The sequence below is a fragment of the Littorina saxatilis genome, linkage group LG3 (genome assembly GCF_037325665.1).
Source record: "Littorina saxatilis isolate snail1 linkage group LG3, US_GU_Lsax_2.0, whole genome shotgun sequence".
NCBI classification, from domain to species: Eukaryota; Metazoa; Mollusca; class Gastropoda; order Littorinimorpha; family Littorinidae; genus Littorina; species Littorina saxatilis.
The window spans coordinates 27,318,600-27,346,016 of NC_090247.1; the positions used below are offsets into that span (position 1 = coordinate 27,318,600).

General features: G+C 40.4%; 2 protein-coding genes across 2 annotated transcripts in view; one reads left to right on the forward strand and one right to left on the reverse strand.

Moving 5' to 3' along the window:
• LOC138962037 (uncharacterized) overlaps positions 1–27,417 on the forward strand; it is a 384,447-nt gene that overhangs the window by 315,090 nt on the left and 41,940 nt on the right. The window lies entirely within an intron of this gene.
• LOC138960898 (arylsulfatase B-like) lies at positions 17,263–26,397 on the reverse strand. Its single transcript, XM_070332532.1, has 8 exons — positions 26,148–26,397; positions 24,456–24,733; positions 23,858–24,051; positions 22,493–22,706; positions 21,605–21,872; positions 19,228–19,265; positions 18,002–18,204; positions 17,263–17,448 (listed from the first exon to the last, which is right to left on the reverse strand). The coding sequence occupies exons 1-7, from the start codon at positions 26,363–26,365 to the stop codon at positions 18,002–18,004; spliced, it is 1,413 nt and encodes a 470-aa protein (XP_070188633.1). The 5' UTR covers positions 26,366–26,397; the 3' UTR covers positions 17,263–17,448.

Consider the following 27,417-nt stretch of genomic DNA (forward strand, 5'->3'; position numbering starts at 1 on the left):
TCCCATCTATAACTGAACTAACTGAAAGTACATTCAAACGATGAAAGTTCAGGATTATGATAATGTAAACTATAGGTGTGAAGGTTAGTTAGTTAGTTAACTGTTGCTTAATGGGTCCAGCGGACCATTTAGGCCAAATCAGGACCCAAGGTGTGAAGGTACCTAAAATTCAATTCGTGTAGTTTTTACTCATGTATCTATTCATTTATTAACTATATCTATCAGTTAACTCATTTATCTATTTAGGTCAAGTTGTTCTCTAGTTATTGTTATATATGCAGGCGATGGCAGGGATGGAGTTCTTTTTCTGTTTGTGTTCAGTTCGCACTCAGACATGCCAGTTTGCGGCGGCGTACAAGGTTAACAGGAAAAGGACTCGTGTACATAGCCAGAGTGTGTCAACGCAAACTCAATACACTGTCGCAACTCTCAAGATACAATTAAAACTTGAACAATGTTCCAAGAAATCAGCAAAGAAGAAAACAAGATTTTGATGATCTTATAAGCGCTGTTTTGAAAATGTGAAAAGCCGTTATATTCCAATGCCAAGCACGCACGCACGCACGCACAAACATACAATTGTTATGCACGCGCGCACGCGCGCGCACACACACACACACACACACACACACACACACACACACACACACACACACACACACACACACACACACACACACACACACTTACACACTTTAAACGGCCTAGAGCTTTTGATGAGGCGGGTACAATGTTATTAAAGTTTAAATATATAATCATGGAGCCTGGGGAACGAAAAACAAGAAGTTGACAGAGAAAACCAACCAACCTTTTGTAAACACTGAACAAACGTTCTCTGTCACAATCTTGTTAAAAGCACAGCCCTTCCTGCGTAAACGGTTCTACTCACTCTCTCAGATCTGGCCAGGCGTTTACAGGGAATAAAAATGTTTTTCTTCACTTGGACATATAGTAAAAATCAACCGCCAATAGTGTATGTGATGGGGTGTGTCTAAAACACGCGGGGACACGCGGGGACACGCGGGGACAGTTTAACTGCACGCGGGGACTTTATTTTATAACATTCTGAAGAAAAAATGATTTTTTTTAAAAATAAATAAATAACTTATTAATATTTTTTTTTTAAATACATAAAGGATAGTCAGAATGTTATTATATAACGTCCCGGCGTGCTAGTTCACCGTCCCCGTGTGTCCCCGCGTGTCCCCGCGTGTTTTAGACACACCGATGTGATGTAATGTAATGTAAAGCCTATACAAATAATATAAAAATAAAATAAAAACAGAGAATAATTTTTTTTTTAAATAAAAATAAAACAAGAGGCGAAGCCTTCAAGGCTCACGTAAGAAATCGACAAACAGTAACACAAACTCAATCACTCCGTCACACATACACAGTAAGCATAGACACAGTGCTAGGGAGGCCCACTGACAGTAAGCGTGAGCAGACCACAGAAGGCCATTTTGGGAGTGCTGTAAACAGCTTCAAAATTAAGCAATGTTCTTATAGTTCAGGTTTGAAATGTAAAAGTACTTATAGAATTGCTGTGCAAAGTTTGAAGCCTGTTAGAATTATACATTTGGAGGTATTGGACTGTAAAGTCAGGCAAATATGCGATTTTTTCACAATTGGGAAGTTATGTACAGGGCGACAAATTAAAAAAAGCAAAAAGAAATGACCTTTTCGGTTTTATTTTATAAAACAGATTGCAGCAACCACAAATGTATCACAGTTGAACCAATAAATGCAATAAAAAGGGTTTTATAGCCGATTGCAATTTTAGGCTATATTGACGTCATCACACGAAATTTAAGAAACGCGAACAAGCAAATCTTCAGTGGTTTTACAGGTAAAGATGTCATACGATATATCAAATTGAAGATCTCTTTGTGTACAATCTAGCTGTCATACTTTTGATGCTGTATAATCAAAACTTTACAACTTAAGCTTGAAAATCAATATTTTCAAAAATAATAAATTTAAAATAAAAACTATAAAATGTATTAATGTTCCGCAATGTCAATCTTTATAAACATTTGTAACCTCACATTTTAGCATATTTCCACACATTGAATGATAATAATGTTACTTCCAAACAAGAAAACACTAACTACAGCACAAGTTTGCAGTTATGCGTTATATTTTAATCTGCCTGACTGAAAATGTGTGCGTTTCTTCCTTAACCTGTATATCCGCGATTATATAGCAAATTATGTGTATGTAAGTGTGTATATATCCATGAATGCAGGTATGTATGTGTGTATGTATGTATGTATGTATGTATGTATGTATGTATCCTTATGTTTTTATGTGAATCTCTCTCTCTCTCTCTCTCTCTCTCTCTCTCTCTCTCACACACACACACACACACACACACACACACACACACACACACACACACACATACATTCACCAACACACACACAATATCTGTTATCCTTGTTGTGGTGCAATTAAGGTCAAGTATACAGCATGACAAAATCCCCTGCAATGCAATAATGACACAAACAACAGATTTTCCAAAAAAACTGTCATAGCAACACAGAAATTGTCTAATCAATGAAATGTAACAAATACAATTGCATAACAGAACAAAGAAACATTTGAATATAACATCAGGTATTTAGCGCCAAAAAGAAACCTAAGTCAGATCATTAGTTATGAGAACCAATTAAGAACATCAAACAACTCAGCGCCATAAAAGTCATTTCAAGTCATCAGTCACACTTTAAATGTCAAAAATCGTCGGAAAATTAATTCAGCATTATAATAATACCATCAATAAACACACAAGCATGAAGATGAAACAGAACAGACGGAAATTGTAGCACCGAAATGAATTATGCAAACACATCGCGATCAAAGAAGAACACCAGGTGACTGTGTATTAAAGCCATCGTTAAACAGACATTACACATTCAATGAGATGTACCTACAGATCAGGTAATTCCGTGCTACAAAACCCAGTGCAGATCATAGTCTAAAAGACATCGAGATATTACTAAATTATACAGTACTTCAGCGCCATATAATAATGTAAGATCATCAGTCACACAAAACCGAGATGTAACAAAAAAAATCGGGTAATTCGATCGATCAGCACCATATGAAAACATTGCAGATCATTAGCCACACAAACAAAGAGATGTAACAAAAACATCAGGTAATTCGATCGATCGGCACCATATAAAAACAGTTACACAAGTTCTCACTGAAAGTGAAGAACGAAGCGGTTCCGCAGGTTGAAATGACACCTTTTTTTTGGAGTAACCCAAGACACACGCTTGGCTTGGAAGCCATATTATATTGCAGCCACAGAAGCAACAGGTGTGTGTGTGTGTGTGTGTGTGTGTGTGTGTGTGTGTGTGTGTGTGTGTGTGTGTGTGTGTGTGTATGTGTGTGTGTATATGTGTGTGTCTGTTCGTCTGTGTGTCTGTCTGTGTGATTCTGATTAAAAGTGAATGTGCATGTCTATGGGTGTTTTTGTGTAAGTATGTATGTATGTATGTGTGTATGTATGTATGTATATATATATACAGTCGACTCCGGTTAATCGGCCATTTTTGGGACTGACTGAATTATGGCCGATTGTCCGAAGTGGCCGATTATCCGAACATCGCATCGGGAAGTTCCTCAGAACAAAAATATTGGATGATGGAAGTTACTTATGGTAGCGGAAAGCGGAAGTTTCGTGCATTGGCATACGTGCTCTACATGTCTCCAAAAAATGTGTCCAGTGTCGTCTGCTTCTGTTTGGCACTGGCACGTTTCCTCACTGCAGCACAGACAACGTCCAGGCAATGCAGTTCTTCTTCCCCGAAGGCATTTTCCAGGGCATATTGAACCAATCAACCAATGCCTCGTCCACTTCATCGTCTTTTCCTCCTCTTTTCCTTTTCTTTGAGACAGACAAGCGTCCACCTACAGCTTCACTCCTGAGATGATCCTCGTCGTTAATCCATCGACAAAGGGTTTTTCTTGGGACCCCTGACTGATTTGCAAGCTGCAATTTTGATGTGTTAGGCGGATATCCTTTCACTTTGTCCAAGAATTCAAGTTTTTCCAAGACGCTGTAATCTTTCCTTTTCGTCGCCATGGTTTGTGCAAAGAGGCTTTCGGCACAAGCAAGTCAGTGTTTGACTGTCAGTTGTTTCGATCACAGTGTGTAAACTCAGTAAACTCACTGGCAGACCTTTGTGCTGTCATGAGAGTAATGATCATGGAACCACTCACAAAAACGTGAAAGTGTGAGGTGGCCGTTTAGCCGATGTGCAAAGTTTTCGTGGTGGCCGATTAACCGAACATTTTAACACATAATATGAAGAAAAGATTCGGTCCCAGGGAAAATAGGCCGATTATCCGGAATTGGGCGATTATCCGGATGGCCGATTAACCGGAATTGACTGTATGTGTGTGTGTGTGTGTGTGTCCGTGTGTGTGTGCGTGTGTCCGTGTGTGTTTGTGTCTGAAATTCAGGATCCAACTGTGTCCATGTGCACGTGTGTCTGTGTTTATGTGTGTGTGTTTGTGTTCGTGTGTGCGTGAGTATGTATGCATGTGTGTGTGTGACTTGGAATAATAGGCCGTGAAAATTAGGATATGCGCCGAAATGGCTGCAATCTGCTGGTCGATGTGAATGCGTGATGTATTGTGTAAAAAAATTCCATCTCACACGGCATAAATAGATCCCTGCGCCTTGAGTCCGAGTCTGGAGATACGCGCGCGATATAAGACTTCATATAATAATAATAATAATAATAATGTGTCTCTCTGTCTTTGTGATTCTGGATCAACATTTATTAGTGTGTGTGTGTGTGTGTGTGTGTGTGTGTGTGTGTGTGTGTGTGTTTTGTGACAGAACGTTTTAATTTACCGAGAATTTACTTTGCAAAGTGAGCATCTACAGCTAGGTTACTTCGAAAAGGGCTTCTGCGTGCTGATCAGTCCTGTGAAGCAATTCATGTTGCAGTGAGGTAGCTACGTGTTTTGTCCACGTGTTTTTAACCAAAATGTCATTGTCCACCAACAAACCTTCTCCTTGGGTCTGTTAATGTTGCTGGGTCACGGGGTCCTGCGTGTCGTCAATAGCCTGTTTCTCATAATAATACTTGTGGCGAAGGTGAGTCATATAAGCATTTGCGGTTCTTGTTAGATCTGTTCACTATAATGGATCTAGTCAAGGCCGCGTCGCAGAGACAAAAATCATTTCCACAGCCGGAAGGCTCGGTTATTCTTTTGAAAGATGTTGCTAGTTCGTTGATCTAACTTTGGTGGGGAGTTGAAAAACCTAAAATTGTAACGTATTTGCATGTGACATTTTCACGGCATGCCTTGATTTAGCCTTCGGCGGTGAAACAGTTGAAAAGCGTTTTAATTCAATCGCAAGGCAAAGTCAAACACATTTACATCAGTATGAGAACAGACTTCCGGATAGATCTGTTGCAGAGATCTTTCACTACACAATATATTTTTCTGTTTCAAAATAAGTTTTCTTTGCGAGCTCGTGGAAAATAAGCGATAATTTCGAATTTCGGCTTGTCGCGACGTCAAGTTTTTCACTGTGCATACTCTGATACTGAACACTGCGTAACAAACTGATTCAGCTTTTGCATGACTGCGAGAGTTGATCAGCTTTTGGTTTTTCACTTCAATCGCTTGTCAAGGTCAAGCCAAAGCACACACTGATTAGAAAAATGTTACTGAACTTACTGGTAGATGTATCTCTTGAGATCAATGAGAAGAAAGATCGAGCGACTTCCTAAAACGCCTGTGTTTAAAAGAAAACACTGTGTTCAGAATTAACCCTTTCAACAACGTAATGATATTTGTGTAAGTTGCTCTTTTAAACATATAATAACAGAAAGTTGATTGTATCGCACGCAAAATTACACGAATCTGGTTAGAATATCTTTCCTTTGCGAGTCTTTGGAACTGGGGCGATAATTTCGAGTGTTTCAGCTTGCCGCGGCGTCATGCAAATAGCTGTATCACTCTGTAAATGACTAGATTCAGCCTTCGGCGGCGCAACCGTTGGATAATCGCTTCACTTCAATCGATCGGCCCGGTCAAAGTATAGCCCGTATTGATGAGAAAAGATGTTCTTCTTGTAGATTAGCCTTTTAAGATTACTGAGAGAAATGGGCGATTTCCAAAAACGCCTGTGTCAAAACAAAAACACTGTGTTCAGAATCAACTATATTCACAACATGTTAATAGTAATTATGAGTCGCTCAGCGGAATACATAATTACAAAGGATTGATCTGATGGTATGCAAAATGTCAGTAAACTGCATCTAATACTTTTTCCTTGCGAGATCTCAGAACATACGCGATTCGGCCTTGGACGGCGCAAAAGTTGAAATATTGCTTCACTTCAATCGGTTGGCCCGGTTAAAGTATTGCACACATTGATTAGATAAGACATTGTCCTGGTAGATTGGCCTTTTAACATTATTGACAGGAATGGGCGATTTCCAGAAACATCTGTGTAAAAAGTAAAACACTGTGTTCAGAACCCACCCTTTTTCAAGACGTTAATAAAATGTTGATAAGTCGCTCTTTCACATACATCATAACAAAGGGTTGATCTTATGCCTCACTAAATTTCAGTATTGTACTTTAAATAGTTTTTCTTCGCGCGCTCTTGGAACTTGGGTGACGATTTCGAGTGTTTCGCTTGCCGCGACGTCAAATAGCTTTTTCCCTGTACACCGCGTTTGCGGCTAAGTCCGAAGCGGGAGATAGCGTTTTGGGGCAAGTTCGGGACTTGTTTTACTCATGAACCAAAAACAGCACGTTCACATACCAACAATCATTCAAAAGAACAACAACTGGAGAAACCCTTGCAAGTTGTTTGACTTTTTCAAAATATTTATTTAGCCTTTTAAATCTTCAGAGAAAAGTAAAAAAAAAACACGGCTGTGGCCGCCATTTTGGATTTTCTCTGTGGGCCTCCCTAACAGTGCAAGAGTGGGAGACGCTAGATCTACAAAATGAACACACACACACACACACACACACCGCGCGAGAAAGAAAGACTACAGGGAGGCATGACGTCATGATGCATTAATTGACGTCAAACACTTTTGACCGAGACCTAATCTTCTTATGCGAGCTTCCATAGACTCGGAAATGTTAAAGTTTCTACCACAGACATACATATGACTAAGTGCCAAAAGGTGCTCACAGAACAGAAGACGACTTTGTTTTACAATAAAAATGTTTCTAAAAACGTGTGTCTGCTGAAAATTGGTGTGTGTGTGGATGAATGTGCGAAGAGATAGTGGACATAATTTCGTGTGTCTGACTTGAACGGTTTTGAAGTTATCTTTGTTTAAAGTCAAAAATAACGCCAAAACCGGCCATCTGAAAAAGGACATCGTGATACCTCGTGTTTTGAATATGCCACAGAAAAATAACAAGAAGCACAAATGAATTGCATTTAGTTTGATTGAATGCCTGAAACATCGCTTTACAGACGAGACCAAACGTCAAATCTAAATCTCGAGAGAATTTTTTTTTTTCGATAACCGAATTTTAAGGTGTCGCACGCAAGATGATTCGTCATCACGGCATACATTTTTCAATCGCAGATATTTACTAAATTTCTTTTTCAAAAACTCTGGAATTGATGTCGACACGTCAAGCGATAACGGTGTATCAAACTGCTGTCTTTCAAGTAATCCAGCAAAGACTGCAGAACTTTTGAACAGCATTTTTGAAAACGATTTGAAAATTTCGTCATATCTTGCGTGCGACAAAATGTTCGGTAATTAACGGTTATTTTCTTTTAAAAACAAAATTTACATGTACAAAGATCTACTTCATTTACGGAACCACGTGACACATTCTGTGTTCAAAATTTGTGAAGAAATCACGAACCACGATTGCGCTATCAAGTGTTGAAATTATGTCGTCAACATCTTTTCAGATCTTGCGTGCGACACCTTCTTGCGTTCAACATAAAATGTCACTACCTTATCGAGTTTAATGGGTAAAACTAACTATTTGTTGTCTTAGTTTAATCTTCTTAATTAAAAGCGTAATAAAACCGAACTTCTAAGATGAATTTTAATTGAGATTAGCGAAAGAGCGGGCACGCAAGTCGACCTTAAAGTAAAAGAATGATAACACGAGCGTTTGTCGTGTTGTCTTGCGTGCAACACATTGTCCAAAAAGGAAAATGTATATTTTTCTCAGACGTTTTTTAAGTTGAAACCTTGAAACTTCACACACATTTGGGGTTTAATCGCCCCCATGCATGGTAAAAGTCTTGTTGACCCTTGTCAGATTTCAAGGTCACGGCTGGGTCACATGTGGTTCAGAAAACGGATGAAACATATTTTTTCAGAGATTTTTGAAGCTAGAACCTTCAAACTTCAAACAACGCTTTTGCTTAATGATTGTTCAACATGGAGAATTCAAGGTTGATCCTTGAGAAATGTGAAGGTCATAGCAGGGTCTCGTGTGGGTAAAAAAAAAAACATAACCTTTTTCTCAGAGTTTTTCAAAGCAAGAACCTTGAAAGTTCACATTTTTGGGCTTAATAGCCTCCATACACGGTTAAAGTCTTGTTGACCTTTGTCGAATCTCAAGGTCACATGGGCAAATCAAAAACACGAAAATGCATCATTATCTCAGTTTTTTTTAAAGGGAGAGCCTTCAAACATCACACAACTCTCAACTCCGACTTAAAGAAGTTAAGGTAGATCCTTGTCACATGTCAAGGTCACAGAAAGGTCTCGTACGGGTAAAACAAACAAAACAAACAGATAATATTCATTTTTTCAGCTTTGTTGTTAGCTAGAATAGAGGCACATGCCACCATTCCATTCAACATGACTCATAGAAATGTATGATGTATGACGTAATTGCATTGTGTGTAATGACGCGGCTGCCTCTGTAGTTATTCCAGCCTTTGAAGAAATGGCGTTTTTCCTTGCTTGGACACATTTTTCCTTTTCTTGGATGTTTCAGGAGTTTGGGTGAGTTTGGTGTATATGGTTGAACACAATTTAAAATTTGCATAAAAGTGTATTAAAATAAACAGTGGTAGCCAGTCTCATCTGTTGTGTCGACAATTTAATCTCTTTTGTGTGACCTCAACTTGACCCCTCTGAATGCTCTCAATCATGGAAATTGACCACACTTTGATTATAACCAAACAACATCAAAACTTTGGAATGTGTGAAGTTTCAAAGGTGTTGCTTAAAAGGCGTTCGTGAAAATGACAATTGTATGTGTCTGACTTCAATGCGACCCCGCTGCGACCTTGACGTTTGATTTTATCAACCAGACTTTCATCATGTGTGAATGACTTCAAACACTATAAAACTAGTTGAAGAAATTGACAATTTTTCAAAGTTTAAGCCAGATGGCACTGCTGTGACCTTGAAATTTGACAAACATTAACCAGGCGGTCACCTTTTTTAGAAAATATCCTTAAAGGATCTTTAACCTTACTGTGACCTTGGAATTTGATGAGGTTTAATTTAACTTGCGTAGTGTGCCAAGTTTCAAGGCCCTAGCTTCAAAAACATATGAGAAAACCTCATTGAAAAATGTATATGTTTGACCTCAACGCGACCCTGCTGTGACCTTGACTTTTTCAACCAGACTTTAATCGTGTGTGAACATTATACACTAGAACTGTGTGTATTTTCAAAGCTCGTGCTATAAACGCGCTGAATAAATTGAAAATATTCCACATTTGGACCAGATGTGACCCCGCTGTGACCTTGAACTTTGACAAAGATTAACAAGCAGGTCACTTTTAATGAGGTTTTATAAAAATGCTGAAAGTATGTGAAGTATGTAAAGTCTAACTGATCTAGTATTAAAACATGTAAGACGTGACAACGACAATTTTCCAGTTTGCAAAGGAAATTTAACCTCGCTGTGACCTTGAAATTCAATGTTGTTTAGTGTGATGTGCACCATACCTGGAGGTCATTATACTTTGGTTGTGTGCCAAGTTTCAAAGCCCTAGCTTTAAAAACGTGCGAGATAACCTTAATGCTATGACTCAGTGCCGTTTTGAATGATATAACGAACAAAATTATCGTTATTTGTAAAATCATTTGGGTAAATTTATCTTTTCTTTTCGTAATTGGGTTCCAGCATCTGTTGTCTTAACAAAAATCACAATATCAGTCGTGTTTGTCAACTTTTATTTTTTAGCCCCTTTGTCCGCTTTTCGTGCGCACCTTTTGGCACTTAGTCATATACATACGCACGCACGCACAGACAGACAAAAGTTACGAGAACAAAGGCTACACTTCGTGAGCCAAAAATGAACAAGAGGCGAAGCCTTCAAGGCTCACGTAAGAAATAGACAAACAGTAACACAAACTCAATCACTCCGTCACACATACACACCCCCACACACAGTAAGCTTAGTAGTGGGGCTCCTATGTTGCAAAATCATTCAAATCATGCAACAAACACCAAATTAAGCAAATATGAAGAGTTTTATGTGCTTAACAAAACCTGATACAGAGCCATCGCGAAAAATAAAAAAATGGGTAGTTTTTAAACAATTTTTCAAAATGGCCGCCAGTGTAAACGGTTGGGTATGTTAGGCATATTTCACTTCATGTGATTAACAGCAAATTTGGCGTAAATGGACATTTGCTTTTGCTTAACAAAACCTGAGACAGAGCCACCGTGAAAAAATTAAGAAATCAGTAGTTTTTTTTAAAATTTTCAAAATGGCCGCCAATAAAAGGGTATTTAGGCATTTTTGATGCTACAAGACATGTCATTCTCTTGCAATAGAAACTAACACAAACACATTTTTAAACAAAACAATACATGTATTGTTGGTGCAGAGAATCATTGGACGGTGTGGGTGGCAGGGTTGAAGAATTTGTGGATTACCTAAACTGTGCAAAAATAAATATATTGCACCAATTTTCATACCAAAACGAAAACATTCATTCCTGTGCTGTTATATTCAATGTATGCTATTGAGGGCACTCAACTTGGCTAACTGGAACACTTTTAAGATAAAAGGTGGCCTTTACATGGGTATTTGACCGCCGCCCAAATAAGGGTACCCCCAAAATAAAACTGATAAAAATGTAATGTATCAACTCAAAAGTCGACTAAAATTCATAATCGCTGTATTTCGAAAACGTTGTTTGTTCTCATGTGTTTACACAACTAGCACATTCCGGCAAGTGTCTATACTCAAAAGAAACTTTGGCAGTACTTGAAACAACCATCTGTCATATATACATGCGAAGTCAAAAATATGTGGGATGTAAGTCAACAAACCTGTGGCAGTTTTTAAAATATTATTTCGTGAAGATTTGAAAGTGTACTCAAACGGTTGAACTACGCCTCGTGCGTAGACACACATTCCTGAAAGTTTCAACGCAACCCACTTGGTCATTGCTAAAATACATGGATTTTAGTTGACTTGGGTATCCCTCAAATTTGACACATAAACATCTCATCCGTGAGATCGACACATACATCAGTAGGTACAATGGCACAACACTAGAAATATGCAAGATGGCGAAATAAAACAACCTGTTCTGGATGGATAATCAAGTTGACTTTCTCTTCGTATACAACAGTGACCCAGTTGTGCCTCAGGAATTGTCGTCGGCTTTTTAAAAGGTACCCGAAGTTTTTGTCACATCTCTTTGTCACGTCAAGGGTATCCTTATTTTGACGGCGTAAATGATGATGTTAAAAAAAAATGTGCCAGATAGCGAAGATGCGAGCCTTTAATGGCATAGACAGTTTGAATAAAATGACACAGGAATAAAAGTTTGAGTTGGGGTATGAAAATGGGTGCAATAATATTTTTGCACAGTTTAGATGCTGACAGTTTTCACAGGCATGCAAGCACATTTGCAGAGAGCTGTGCTCTGCAGTCCTTCTTAGCAGCATTTGCAGCGTTTTGTTGTACAGCTCTTCTTGCAGGCACACCTCATGAGTTCTCGGCACACGCTGGATACCTCTTGAAAGCTCGTCCAGAATGACTCCCACTTTCCAGCCTTGAACTGCCAGCCCACAGAGTTTGGAAGTCTAATAGGTAGATGGCTCTTCTCAATCTCATGTCCTGCAGCATCACCTCACTTGTAAGGGGATTATGGTCAATTTGGCAGCTCTTTTTACTGAAGAGGTACCGTCTAGCACTGTTTACACCCAGTACGTTGCTGGTTTTGTCCTACAAATGTACACCAAAAAGCTCTTGTGCTGCCCTGTCAGTGGTACTCAGCTTACAAAGAGGAGCAGACAACCTGAAGAAAGTTGGAGTGACGTCTTCAAATGCTTGCCATACTTCCCAAGCCTTCTGATTCCCCAATACCATTGAAGAACGACATAGTGTCACAGCCTGTAAGGCTATGCAAAATGGGCAGACAGGGTGATCACTTCTCTTGGCCAATGGCTTTGGCAATGTGGCGATACACTTCACGAGCAGAAAAAAACGCAACACAGCTGGAATGAGAAGCAGACTGTCTGGCCTCCTCTACATCCATGGTGCAGGAAATCAGCCTGTGGTACCCTTCACACAAAAGATGAAAAGTGACATTTTTATTTGAATGTATTTGAATAATGTTTACTATCTCAGAGAGTCGGTCAAAGCCGGGTTAGCAAGTCTTCACACAACAGACCAAAATGGAAGAAAATTGTATTTTATGAATTCGTATAATTCTTACTGTTTCAGGTTAAAAAAACAAACAAACACAGTTTCCAGTGACCCAACTGATTCTGGAATCTTTCTGACCGCTACATTTATTCGCTTCAAACAGTCGCTAACAGAATGTTGACCATAGTGAGGGTTCGTACGTTAAACCCATCAAATTCACAGAGGTCGCTTACAAATGATGTGCAAACATGTTCCAATTAATACAAATAAAAAAATCTTACTGTTAAGATGTATTAGGTAACAAACCTTGATACAGTAGTACTAGTGAAATCAGCTCCCTTCTGTGGCACCGGAATAAATGCAGAACGCTTGTTCCCAGGAACCGGCATGTGGTGTAACTCTTGTATATATCCTGTAAAAATAAAATTCACACCAATGCACGGTCAACTTAAAATAAGCAAAAGGATGAGAAACAAGCAACAAACCAAAATTGTAAAACTCAAAGAGCGGTACCTCTTCATTTTTCAAAACCACTTATCTCATTTGATTAGCATACACTGTATGCTTTTGTCTGTTACCTACCGTCTTTGAAAGTTTGATCACAACACTGTAAAGACATGGGGAGTGGAGTGTTTTTATCTCCAGCTGGTCATCCTACTATCTGGCCTACCCTCACTCAGTTTTTGACTCTACCCCTCCCCACCTTATGGAAGTCCTTAACGTAGGCAGGACTAATCATTTATCATACCATGAACAATCTCTTTCTCCTCGCCTTTTATTCAAAGTTCGTTTAATCTGTTTAAAATCACCAGCGTGGCGATCATGATTTCCTTACTTGTAATCAACAGATCTAGATCTATCAGCATCACAACTCCAGCTGATGAGCTATTGCAAGATTAAACAAAGTCTCTGCATTTCAGCGCTTCACCCGATGAATAACAGACCCCAGGGGAGAATTAAACAGTAAAATGATGTGACATTGGTGAATGGATGCGTATTCTTGAAAACTTACCTTCAGAAACGTTGTTTTCGCTCAAATCAAAACACGCAATGTTGCGGAGGCCGCCATCTTGAATTTTCATGCTGCGGATATATAAAATTCTAAAAACGATCAAATTAAATACCAGAACACAAAAATACCCACAAGAGTATTTATGTCATGCATGTGTTATCAGCAGACAACTTCTGGTGCATGGTAAACCATTGAATTTTACATTTGCTGAGTTGGGAATATTTACTGCTGAGCGCTTTTGGTACGAATTTCGTCTGCTGTAAATGCAGCCTTTTATTCCCTATCAAAAACAAAAAAAAACGATTTCTGAAGTGGCTCTGTATCTGAAATCCCTTAAATAATTATAAGGAACAATATCACAAAGTATGATGTTTGTTGCAAGATGTGAATGATTTATGAGTGCGTCTGCAACATACGAGCCCCACTATAGGTGACGACTGTGCAAGAAAGAGAGACACTAGATCTAGATCTGTCTGTGTCTGCATGTAGCCTACTTACAGGGACACGACTGCCAAATAGTCTCGGCCCGCTCAAAATAACAATGACCGAGACCACACACACCACGCGAGAGAGAAAGACTACAGGGAGGCATGCCGTCATGATGCATTAATTGACGTCAAACACTTTTGACCGTGACGTAATCTTATGCGAGCTTTATCCATAGTCTTGGATAACCACTCACACATAGACTCGGAAATGTTAAAGTTTCTACCACAGACATACACACACACGCACACACACACGCACAAACGCACGCACAGACAGACAAAGTTACGATCGCATAGGCTACACTTACGTGAGCCAAAAAGAAAAGAAGAACAATGGCGAAAAAAAAAATCGAACAAAAATCAACCGCCTGGCTGATTTCTGTGACGAAGTGAAGGGGTGGTCTTACCCCATGTCAAAGTCTGAACCAAATCTGATAAGCTTATGATGATCGCCGTAATGGCTTGAGAATTACTGGCCGATGTGAATGCGTGATATATTGTGTAAAAAATTCCATCTCACACGGCAGAAATTAATATGTAAAGCGCTTAGAGAACGTCAAGCGCTATATAAATATCCCATATAAATAAATAAATAAATAAATGATCCTACCTGTTTTTGACGGAAGGAATGTGCGGCAGTAAAATTAAACTTGGAGAATACATGGAATAACCTAGTTTTCTGGGTAGTTATTGAAGAGACTTAAAAACATTGTTTAAATACTAATGGACACAGACTGCCGCTGCTATGGAAACAGCCGCCATATTGGATTTCTAGGAAACGGTTTTACAGCAACATCATACATCAGACATGCATAATATTTGGCACAAGGATACACATGACATGTATCTGCAATCATATAGAACGATATTTTGACTAAAGACTACAGTTGAATTTAAATTAATTTTTGTGATAAGGATTAATGAATTTCTAACTGCATATTCATTAATCTTTATTTCAAAAATAAATTTAAATTTAACTGTAGTTTTTTGTCAAAATATCGTTCTATATGATTGTAAATAAAAGTCTAGTGTATCTTTTTGCCAAATATTAAGCATTTCTGATGTATGATGTTGCTGTAAAACCGTTTCCTAGAAATCCAATATGGCGCTGTGAATGCCAGTTTCTATAGCGACGGCAATCTATGTCCTTTAGTTTTCGCAATTTTTTCGTTTCTTTATATAAGTCACTTCAATAACTACCCAGAAAACTAAGTTACTCCGTGTATTTTCCATGTTTCATTTTGGTCATTCTAGTGCTGCTCATTGCCTTAAAGGCACAGTGCAGCTCACAGCCTTCGTTTTGCGTTTTTGTTGCAGCTGAGTGCATTTACAGTTCAAAAATCCTCCTATGGTAGTAAAACAAACCCAAAACTACCCAACGACGACATCTGTGAAGCTCGACAGTTTCTTGTTCACGCGAGTGCATAAATTAACCTAGTTATTACGTGGTGTTTGGTCGGAGTTCGATTCAACTGAGTGATTCCGGCCTCCATTTTGTTTTACACAAACTCATGATGATGTCTGACATAGTTTGCTAGTGACGTGTCTTTTTGTGCATGATGTGGTGATCTACCTGATCTAAATTTAGATCCAAAAATAGGTCAAGACCAGCCGGGTCCGAGTACGAAATTAATTCGTAAAAAAATCGCAGTTCTTGACTCTTTGGGTGCAAGTAAATGAAACTTGGTAGTTCTTCTAACGGATAGCTGCCTGAGGTATGACTAAAAGCCCCAGGGGCTCCGTGCACCTGGATTTGACAAGTTCAGTACCTTTAAATAATTGCCTTAAGTCATCCTTTACCGTCGAAAGATCGGGCTGCACATTTTGATTTGCAGCAAATGCACAATCATGTTCAAGGACGTACGCTCTTTCACCAGAATATCAGAATGTTGTCTGATGATAGATTGTTAGGATAGAAGTTTTTTTTAAAAAAACAACAACAGAGGCCTATTAATTTGATCTAGGCACAGGGTGGCTTGCACGAGAAAGAGCCTAAATGGATCGGAACTATGCGCGCTCTGTGGCATTGGTTGAAATTTGAGATTTGTTCGAGGTTTCAACCAATCCCACCTTCAGTTTAGGCCCGCCCACCCAAATGGTCACTTTATCGTGCATACTATCCTGTCAGACAACACCTTCACTAAACTTATGCATTCTGGCAGACTGGGAATCGAGAGGGAGGTGTGTGTGTGTGTGTGTGTGGCTGTGTGGCTGTGTGGCTGTGTGTGTGTATTTGTGTGTGTATTTGTGTGTGTGTGTGTGTGTGTGTGTGTGTGTGTGTGTGTGTGTGTGTGTGTACCCATGTTTCCACAGGTTTGGTTGCCTAAATCACCATAAGGCAACCATCCACACGTGGATGGCAACCTAAACTCTGGATGGCAACCTAATTGTGTGGATGGTCGCTTCATTTAACACCGTTAAATTGACTTTTTTGACGGAAAGAATGTCATAACAATGTTCAAAATGACATTCTTTCCGTCCACACGTGTGGATGGTTGCCTTATGGTTAAATTGACACCGTTTAATTTACCTTTTTCACGGAAAGAATGTCATAACAATGTTCAAAATGACATTCTTTCCGTCCTCTATAGGCGACGAAATAGGTCAAATTTTGTGCATTTTTTAGTGCAAAATTCTTCGATGCCGGAGCGAGTACTGCACCCAGTGCTGTTGTAGTGCAAGTGCACTAGAAAGGCACTACACCCAGTGCCGCCTCTTAGGTAACCATCCACACTTTAGGTGTGTGTGTGTGTTCCCGGAAAACTACTTGACAGATGATTTTGAAATGTTGCATGTCATGAAATACAAAAACAGATAGACTCTTAACGTTCCAAAGTTCAGAATGAAAAAAGGCACAGGTTCCAGGTGATATCCATGTACTGCTTTTTTTCTTCTTAATTTTTCAAAAGATGTCTGTAATGTTAAAAAAAAGAAGATATATATTAAAAAAAAAATTAAAGTGAGTCATCCCCGTGGCGACCGCATTTTTCAAACATATCGATTAATTGATTCATTATTATTGTTTGGGTTGAAATAAGCTTTGAGTCTGTTCCGACTGTGGGATTGTATTTCAGCGTCGTAGCTGAAATACCACAGATCAAACAATTTGCTAATTACAATGCTGACTTAAAATGAAAATTGCAACAAAAGAGGCGAACGTGATTTCATTGTACACTTTATTATTTCGTGCAACCAAAAACATGTACATATGTGTTCAACAATAAATAAAGATCCGTTTTTTACTAATAAGGTACTTGATTGGTGTGGGTTTTTTTCCTTCGCGGAGATCAGTCCACACAGACTCGTCGAAGGGTTTCACAGCGCAGCCTTCCGGCTAAGTTTTCCTGCAAGCATAAACATCTTGTTTTGTAGGCTTTCATATATATATATAATTATATACGTAGTTCTGCTTGGCATTTGTTTGACTGCCGGTTATTAAAGCATAACGCGATAATCCGAAAAAAGATCCAAACATTCCCAAGTGTGTGTGTGTGTGTGTGTGTGTGTGTGTGTGTGTGTGTGTGTGTGTGTGTGTGTGTGTGTGTGTGTGCGTGTATGTGTGTGTATGTGTGTGTGTGTGTGTATCTGTGCAAACGAACGTGCGCGGGCACGCGCTAGTTTGTACATGTGTGTGTGTGTGTGTGTGTGTGTGTGTGTGTGTGTGTGTGTGTGTGTGTGTGTGTGAGTGTGTGTGTGTGTGTGTGTGTGTGTGTGTGTGTGTGTGTGTGCAAACGAACGTGCGCGGGCATGCGCGTGTGTGTACTGTACATGAGTGTGGGTGTGTGAGTGTGTGCGTGCGTGCGTGCGTGCGTGCGTGCGTGCGTGGGTGCGTGCGTGCGAGCGCGCATGCGTGCGTGCGTGTGTCTGTCTGTCCGATTTCCACACTCAAAAACGTACCTAACAGAATCCTGGCGACCACGTGTTGTTGTTGTTGATGGGATCAGCTTTGGCAATCGGGGGTGCGCTTTGATGAGGCACCATTCCACGCCTGTATCTGAGCAGCTTCTTCTCCAGTCGCTGGACAACCTTTGCCTTACTGCTGGCCAGGTTTTCTGTCTCTGTGGGGTCTTTCTCCAAGTTGTAGAGCATTGTTTTCATATCTGTTTTCAAAATAACCAAATGAACATGGTTAGTAAAGTCATCGTCTTCCGTCCAAGTTGAAGAGCCTGGTTTTTACCTCTGTTTTCAAAATAACCAAGTGAACATGGTTAGTTAAGTCATCAACTTCTGTCCAAGTTGAACAGCTTGGTTTTTACCTCTGTTTTCAACATAACGAAGTGAACTTTTTGATTAACTTTCTCGTCTTCTGATTCTGCGGGCTGCAACTCTCACGGCTTTGACCGCTTTCTCCCGCCGATTAGGCAGTCATACTCTGTTGTCGGGGAGCTGCATGCTGGTCCTTTTTGTGTAACTTCTATGAACGAGCGTACTCTGGATTACAGGTTTTGTGAGTGTGCGCATTTGGTCTTGTGATTGCGTGTATACGCGGAGGTGTTGTAAGGCACGAGCAGGTATATTCATAGATTCTCCTTCGAGATTGAAAAAGTCTCCACCCTTAACACACGAGGCATAGCAAACATGCACATAAATTGACCCTGAGGATTAAAACAAATATTTCCACCCTTAACCCACGAGGCATAAAAGGTATATATATATATATATATATATATATATATATATATATATATATATATATATATATATAAACAACACAATAAAAAGTCCAAAACCAAGCCAGAATGTCGCATCTTTTTAAATCCAAATTTTCGGCCCGCAGGCCTTCTTCAAGGTGCACAGACCAAGCGTCTATAGTTACAACACAACAATGGAACATCTGATCGTACGTCACATACAGACGTAAAGTTGAATTCTGTATATATATATATATATATAACTTTTTGTCTTTTTTTTTATTTAAATCGTCGGTTGACAAAATGAGCAAAACAGAAAGAAAAAAACGAAGAAAAAACCCGACGTCGACAACAACAACAGTAGCAAGAACAACAGTAGCAACAACAACAACGACGACAACGACAACAACAACAAGAAACACTAACTCTTAAAAAAATAAATTGTCATATCATTTTTTTTCAAATTCAAAGGATGGAATATATTATACAAACTTTTAGTTTTCTTGTTAATTTTCTTCATCAGTTTCCATCTGAAAGAATACAATATTCTGTTAAATCGTAAGCAAAAGATTGACATTGACAGGAGAACATACATAAATAAATTCGGTGTTGTACTTTTTAAGCAACAAATAGCTGGTGAAGGTTACCTAATATGGACCACTTTTTGAATCTTTGTTTCTCACTGATAAAGTTCTAGCTTGTTTTCTTGCGAAGAAGTTTCATTTTGTGTTTGGTAGTCCTTCTCTCTTAGGTTAACCGTTGGGCTTAATTAGAGTGAATTAGCTTTGATAGACAATCAGCAAAAAGTAAATAAAGAAAAATTCACAAATGGTCCAGTGAAGAGGCTTTCACGAATCACTGTAAAAAGCACCCTATACTTCAAAATAATATGATACAACTTAGTGTGCAAGTTAGACGAATTCAAATATACTTTAGATTGATCTGTGTCGGCTTCATGAGAACATTATTTGAAGCACAACAGGAAACTAAAGAAACTTATCAAAAACAGAGTGAAAATAAATGAAATTATCAACTCCCACGAAAAGAAGACTATTTGTAATTTTTTTTTTAAAGCTCGAGGGCTAGTTGTAGGTTATTTTCAGCAAGCTTCCTAATGAATTAATAAAAATAGCCTTTAGCTTTTATTTCCTTGGATTTGTGGAAGGTGGTCCATATTAGGCAAAACACACGTACTTTGAGATTTTGCTATTTTTTGTTGTTTGCAGTACAAAATCGGGATCAACACTGTTAAAATGTAACAAAAACAGTCTTAACAGTCATATATAGCATTTTCTGTGCGATAACAGCTTTGCCTGTGGACAGAAACTAGTTCGTTTTAGGCGTAAATTTAGACTGAACGCTGCCCAAAGTGCAAAAAAGAGAAAAATCCTAATTGTTTTGAGGTTTGTGTTTTGACTTATATGTGAACGTTATCCAGAGAGGGTAAATACAGCGAATGAAATTGTTCTGAGCGCTCTGGTATTGTTAGTTTGTCAGGACGGAAAGTGGTCCATATTAGGCAGCGGTCCTTATTAGGCAACCTTTCCATAATTGTATTTTATGTTCTAAATAACGTCGCAAGATAGCGGGTATAGCCCAGCCCGTCGAACAATTTACCAACGTATAGCAACATTAAAAGCCGTGCAACTCTGACCCGTCGCAGCAAGAACCACTTGCATGAAGAAATGAACACTAATGAATATGTGCGAGTGCGCGTGCGTACGTACCATTAAACATGAGCATGCGAATCGAAGAACCGGTATGTGCATAGCATCCCTAGATACCGAAGCTGAGAGGACTCTAAGCCCTACTGGAGTGACCGTCTACAGAGGCTCCATGGCCAACTGACAACTGCCAGAGCGCTACCAGGCCCCCCCCCCCCCCCTTTGATTTTTTACACACTCACTTCCTAACACTAATGGAACTGAGCTACCAGGCCCCCCTTTGATTTTTCACACATTCACTTCCCAACACTAATGGAACTGAGCTACCAGACCCCCTTTGATTTTTCACACACTCACTTCCCAACACTAATGGAACTGAGCTACCAGACCCCCTTGATTTTTCACACATTCACTTCCCAACACTAATGGAACTGAGCTACCAGACCCCCTTTGAATTTTCGCACACTCACTTCCCAACACTAACGGAACTGAGCTGCCAGCTAGGCCCCCCTTTGATTTTTTTACACACTCACTTCCCAACACGAATGGAACTGAGCTGCCAGCTAGGACCCCCTTTGATTTTTCACAAACTTAATTCCCCAAACTAATGGAACTGATCTGCCAGCTAGGCCCCCCTTTTATTTTTCACAAACTTAACCCCCAAACTAATGGAACTGATCTGCCAGCTAGGCCCCCCTTTGATTTTTCACAAACTTAATTCCTCAAACTAATGGAACTGATCTGCCAGCTAGGTCCCCCTTTGATTTTTCACAAACTCACTTCCCAACACTAATGGAACTGATCTGCCAGCTAGGACCCCCTTTGATTTTTCACACACTCACTTCCCAACACGAATGGAACTGAGCTACCAGGCCCCCCTTTGATTTTTCACACACTCACTTCCCATCACGAATGGAACTGAGCTACCAGGCCCCCCTTTGATTTTTCACACACTCACTTCCCACCACGAATAGAACTGCGCTAACTGGGCTGAGGTGCACGAAGCGAAAGTGGGTGCCACCGACCCAAACGGGAGAGAACAAACCGCGGTGGGGTCTGATTCGTCAAAATCATAACAAATCTTAATTTCAACCAATCCAACACCGCGGCTGACTCTGATCTTACCCGGTTGGTAACTTTCTCGTGCACCTCAGTCCAGCTCTACCCCCCCCCCTCCCTCCCCCTTTGATATTTCACACACTTACTTCCTAACACGAATAGCGGCCACTCCGTCGACGTCGTCAATGTTGTAGACAAACTCCTTCCTGGGACTCTTCCTCCGGACTTGCTGGATGTCCGCCCACATGTCCATGCCGTCGATGCCGCTGGTGATGTTGAGGTCGTCGTTGCCGGCCATAGACAGCATGGTGGGGAACCAGTCCGTGACATGCATAATGCCGTTAAACGTTGTGTTTCGCTTGGGGAGCAGGGTTTGGTTTTGGCTGTACAGGAAAGATACTGCTCTGGTTCCTCCTGTGCAAAAGAAACAATACGTGAGTTTCAAGGGTAGTGTCTGGATCCCATTGTCTAATAATATTTGAAAATAGTGACACAAGTTCGTGTTTATAAAAATGTGATAGTGCAAAACGAACAAAAACAAAACAACAATCTAGACAAAAATGATGTAAAAACTGACTTTTAATTCTTTGTCAATGTCTTCTGGAAACACACAACGCACCATGAAGCCGTTAACTAACCGTTAGTGGAAAATGGTTTCACGTGCGTGCGCCACACTATTCAAAAGCATGAAACTGGAGGATGGCTTACCTCCAAAGAAATTACACATGTGCTTTTCCATTCAGCTCCATTTGCAATTTTAATTGAATGTTCCCAGTATCAGAAAGAAAATAGATTCACCAGAATTACAAAAATATGCATAAAAACGTCCGTAAATTAACGAGCGCACTTGGAAGGTGTTGCATTCAAACGCATAAAAAGAAAAAGAAATGCACAGATAATTCATCTTACCTTTGCAGAAGGTGGGTTTGGGTCCGTTTAACCAACAACAAACAACAACAACACGAGTGCACGTGGGAACTGCAGCACGCGAACACAGAAGAAGGCAAAAAATACAATAAGTTAAATCAACTGACCTTCCCAGAGGGTGGTTTTGGTGCCAGCAAGCGGCGCGTTGGACGATCCTATACTGACGGGCCCGCCGTTGTCGGTGGTGAAGATGACGATGGCATTGTCGCCCAGCCCGGAGTCCTTCAGGGTTTGAGTGAAGTTGCCCACCGCTTCGTCCATTGCCGCGACCATACCGCAGAACGTTTGTCTTTTGCTGTCCGTCACGTTCGGACAGTATTTCTTTGGACAGACAAGGTTGACATTTCAACAACAGTGTTCCAAATTGAGGACGAAAGTCGCTTGTTTATTTTTAATGCTTGTTGTTCTCTCAGTTGCTAGTAAGTTGGTTCCGCATAATTCTCATTTACTCGAATTTCACTTGTCAAATGCATAACAGAATGAATTGAATTTCTAAGTGAGAAGTATAGATGCTCTTTTCACCCAGATTTTACCACAGTTTCACGAAGATTTGCTTTGCCTTGATACTTCAGCCGTTAAGGGGAGCTGCTGAACCAGGGAAAAGTTTTGTGGCAACCCAGCACATCGCTCACAACCAGCAGAGGTGGAGACAGCTGGTGCAGCGCTCATCAGTGCAGTGCCCCTACGACCCTAGCCTGGCGGATTACATGTACGGGATTAGTGAGTGACACATCCTGAACTCAGATAAAATGAGCGGTTACTTCCTTTCGGGTCTCATTTATGACAGGATTCCTTCTCTGGAGAGGAAATCGATTTTTTTTTAAACATACTTAGAGCTTTTCGTAATGTGTTATTGATACAAGCAGATTCGCGATCGTCGATAATGATTTTTCATGGTGTTGTGTAATTTTTGAATTACAAAGGAATTGTTATGTAAGACAGTTTCAAGCGAGCTATCTTTCGCGGATGTATTTACTGCAAACAACTCTAAATATGGCAAAAGTGTCACGTGATATTCAACTTTGTCACGTGATCATAACAAAATGGCTACGGAGCGAACAAAACTTTTTCCGTAACCAGTTGGGAGTGATGCAACAATATCACGGTCTCCTTCCCACAGCAGTCTCAAAATGTTGACTTGTTTTAACCTGAGAACGATGTCTTTATCATAACTGTGAAGAACAGAACGGAGATCACTGTCGAAGTCGGCCATTCTACAATCACGTTCGTCTTTCGTCTCATCAGAAACATTAGCGAAAAACATATGGGCGATAACTCTGTATTCTTGTTTTGATAGATTTCGGCTTTTAGCCACTTTCTTTCCCTGTACTCCGCGTAGCAATTATCCATCTTGTCAGAGAGACATGAGCGATAGCGTGGATCGATGATTATCAGAATGTGAGTGAGCAGTGAGCTGAACCAGATTATTATCAAATCCAAGCAAAGAATAAAAACAAATTAAAAGCGCTTACGTCTATATACTCTTGAGGTACTTGAGTAGGTGCGTGCACCGCCTGGAAGGACAAGTAGAGAAACAAAGGCTTGTCAGGGTCGTGGTCTCTCACTATCCGCTGAGCTCTCGTGGCGAACAAATGCGTCGAGTAGGTTCCATTGGCGGACCAGTCCACTTTTTCGTTGTCACGGAAGTCATAGCCGTCTTTCTTAGCTGAAATGGTAGGTCTCGTGTCATGTATATATTAGAGAGGGGAATAGCGACGCCACATGCGGTTAAACATTTAATTAGGCCTGCAGTAGACATAGTAATTCTCGCAGTCATAATATCTATTATGAATTTTGTAAAAACATAAATTCAACAGAAAAATAAAAGAAAGTAAACGCCCCACATGATGTGCTTGACAAAATTGGAAACACTGACGCACACACGAATAAACAATCACATACGCGCGCACACACACGCGCGCACACACACGCGCGCACACACACACACACACATGCCCCCCCCACACACACACACAGACACACGCCCACACACACACACACGCACACGCACACACACACACACACACACGCACACACTCATATCTGCCCGTGTCCTTTCGCGTACAGTACCTCTATGAGTATAGTAGTCCTCCGCCGCATTGTAGAACCCGTAGAAAGTGTCAAAGCCGCGGTAAGTCGGGGTGTACTTCCAGTCACAGAACCCAAGGTGCCACTTGCCCACAATATGGGTGGCGTACCCGAGACGTTGCAGGTGCTCGGGTAGAAGTGTCTCTGAAGCGGGCAAGTAGTTTTCCTTGCCGGCTATGATGACGTTATGTTGCAGCCCAAGACGGAATGGGTATTTGCCCGTCAACATGGCTGCCCGAGACGGTGAACACTCGGCCTGCGCAGATAAAATGAAATAAATGTATGTGACTGTTCAAGAGAAAATGTGACCCATTGGATATAGTTTTGTCATGTAAGCCCAGTTCGCTTGGTGTTTTTGTTGATGTGGTTTTGCCTCAGTTATTTGTATGCTTTGTATGCTCGTTAACATTTTTGCTCGTTTGTTTTAGAATGCAATTGTAAAGCACCTGGAGGCAATTGATGAGACTCGCGCTATAAAAAAAGAAAGATATTTTTTGTTTAATAATTATTTTTAGTTATCTTGAACTCGAGCGTTGTAAATTCAGGGTAGTCTTTCTGCTGCAATCTAAGCCACTGAATTTGTATAACTTGCTATTTTAAGCATAAAAAAAGTCATTTGCGTTGCCGTTCGAGTGACGAAATGAACTGTACAAAAAGATGCGTTTTATGTGCAGATGGGTTTGGAAGAAGAAAATTATCGGCGCGGCCATTTTCAGAAACTGAAAGACAGCTAAAGAGAGACAAAAATAGCGACTAAAATCAAGCTTTTTCTTCGGTCAACGGCACATATAGCCAAATTATGCTTACTTTTGCAGCTCATTCCGTCAAATAATGTCATTGAAGTCATTCTTGGCGTTAATAAAATGGACTCCTATAAGAAAAACGCAATCATGGCACTGTTGAGGTTTGAGATTACAACGCTAAATTTCAAGATTACCTATTTTGTGACAAAAAGACGTTTAAAGTCACGAACAACATCCTGAATGCTTGGGCAGCATCCAGAAACCAGATTCATTCTATCTTTTTTGCTTTAAAAATTTCACTATCCAGAATACACAGCAGTTAAGCACCTAGCGTTGTTGAAATAACCTGTTTAGTTTGTGAAAATTCCCAAAGCATTTGGTTTGTAGATAGATTTGACCCTGAAGAGTCTATACGATGACTGAAGTGGCTTCAACTGAATATGATTCAATTGACGAGTGACACGCGTGGCAAAGTTTGGGAAAATTAAAAAATAACCGCACACAACATTTTCGAGTTACCTGCTTAACACCCTCGGCAAGTGATTATTTACTGATTTTATGCATATTGAACTTCTCTTTTTTTTATTTTAATTTTTAATTTTTTTTTTTTTTTAATCTCTACAGAGTTTTGCAAAATGACAAAACTGAAAACGTAATTTTTGTTCAGTTCTGTATCTATATGCGCATTTTCTGTTTATCTCCTACATTCTGAGTTAAATTCCAAAATGTCTGGGTTCTTGGCCCCTATACACTCGGAAGCGATGAAAACATTTCTATTCGAAGAAAGGATGGAATGAATCTTTTTTTCTTCTAATTGTTGAATATTACGAAGCATCATTTTCTCTGGGTCGTAGCATGAAAAACTCAGTTTGTTTTTGAAAGTAAATGTCAGTCTTTCGCGTGCGTTATTGTATTAACCTCGTACCTGCATATATAAGTCTGGTTCAGGATGACTCCATCCATCGCCAAGCGGTCCAGGGCGGGTGTGTGCATTTCTGGGTCACGCCACCCGACATCGCTCCACCCGAGGTCGTCTGCAACGATGAGTATGATGTGGGGCCGTCTGCCGTGAGCAGACGTTTGGCACCTACCGGACGAAAACGTGGACACAATCAGGAGGAGCTGAGCGAAACCCTTCGCGGGAGACATGGTGAAAGGTCAGATGACGACTGTTGTTGAAAAGAAGATTTTTCTTTCTTTTATAGCCTCACGACAGAACCATCAGGGACTTAATACGCAGTTGAACAGCTGGTGGTGGTAGTGGTGGTGGTGGTGGGGGGGGGGGGGGAAGAAAATGGAAGCTTTACGCCCCGACGCCAAAGCCATATTAGGGACATGTGAGACGGGAAAACCCGGCTCTGGGGGGTGGGGGTGGGGGTGGCAGGTGGGGGGTGGGGGGGGGGGGGTGGTTGTATCTAGTTTAGATTGTCTTTGGGGTGTTGCCGACTACGTGGGCGATTTGACACGAGCACACGCAAGCGGGCACGCACATAGGTAGAGTGAGAGTGATGTCACAAGCGGCTTTAGTATTAGTATATTTTTATGCTGTGGTGTTAAAGGTATTGTTATGGAGCGCCTGTGTTCCTCTATTTCACCTGTCACAGGTAGACGCTGGTTAACTTCAAGTGTCTCGTGGAGCTCGTGCTCAGGTATTTCACGTGGATTTTACTTGTATTTTGTAAGGTGAACTCAGAGTTAAATTTGAGCTCGTAGATACTTTGTACTTGAACGGTATGAATTTGTGAGTTCGTTTTGGAAAATGGTTTGGTATATTATTGAATGAACATGTTTTGGTTGAAAGGAGAGTGGTTGACAGTTTTGTTTATAGAATGAATTTGGTATTATTCGTTGGACTTCATACTAAGCAGAATTAAATGTATAAGTCCGTTGGTATGTGTGTTCGAGATGCATGAGAGTGAGAGTAAAGAGTTATGTCTATTTAATCCTGCACTTGGTTGTTAAATTATAAGGACGGGTGGGCGATGTTACTGTTACTGTGAACTAAGTCTTGTGTTCACCATTCCAGGTTGTTTTTCAGCATGCGGAGGCTTTGAAATGGCCTACTACTGAGGAGATGTCTGCCTGCTCCACTTTCGACGACGGCACTGCTCGCCTGGCAAGGACTTGACGTCACCGATGGCTCTTGTCGCTTCGCACTACGGCCTCGTTAACCCAAGTTCATGGACGATTTCGGATACGCA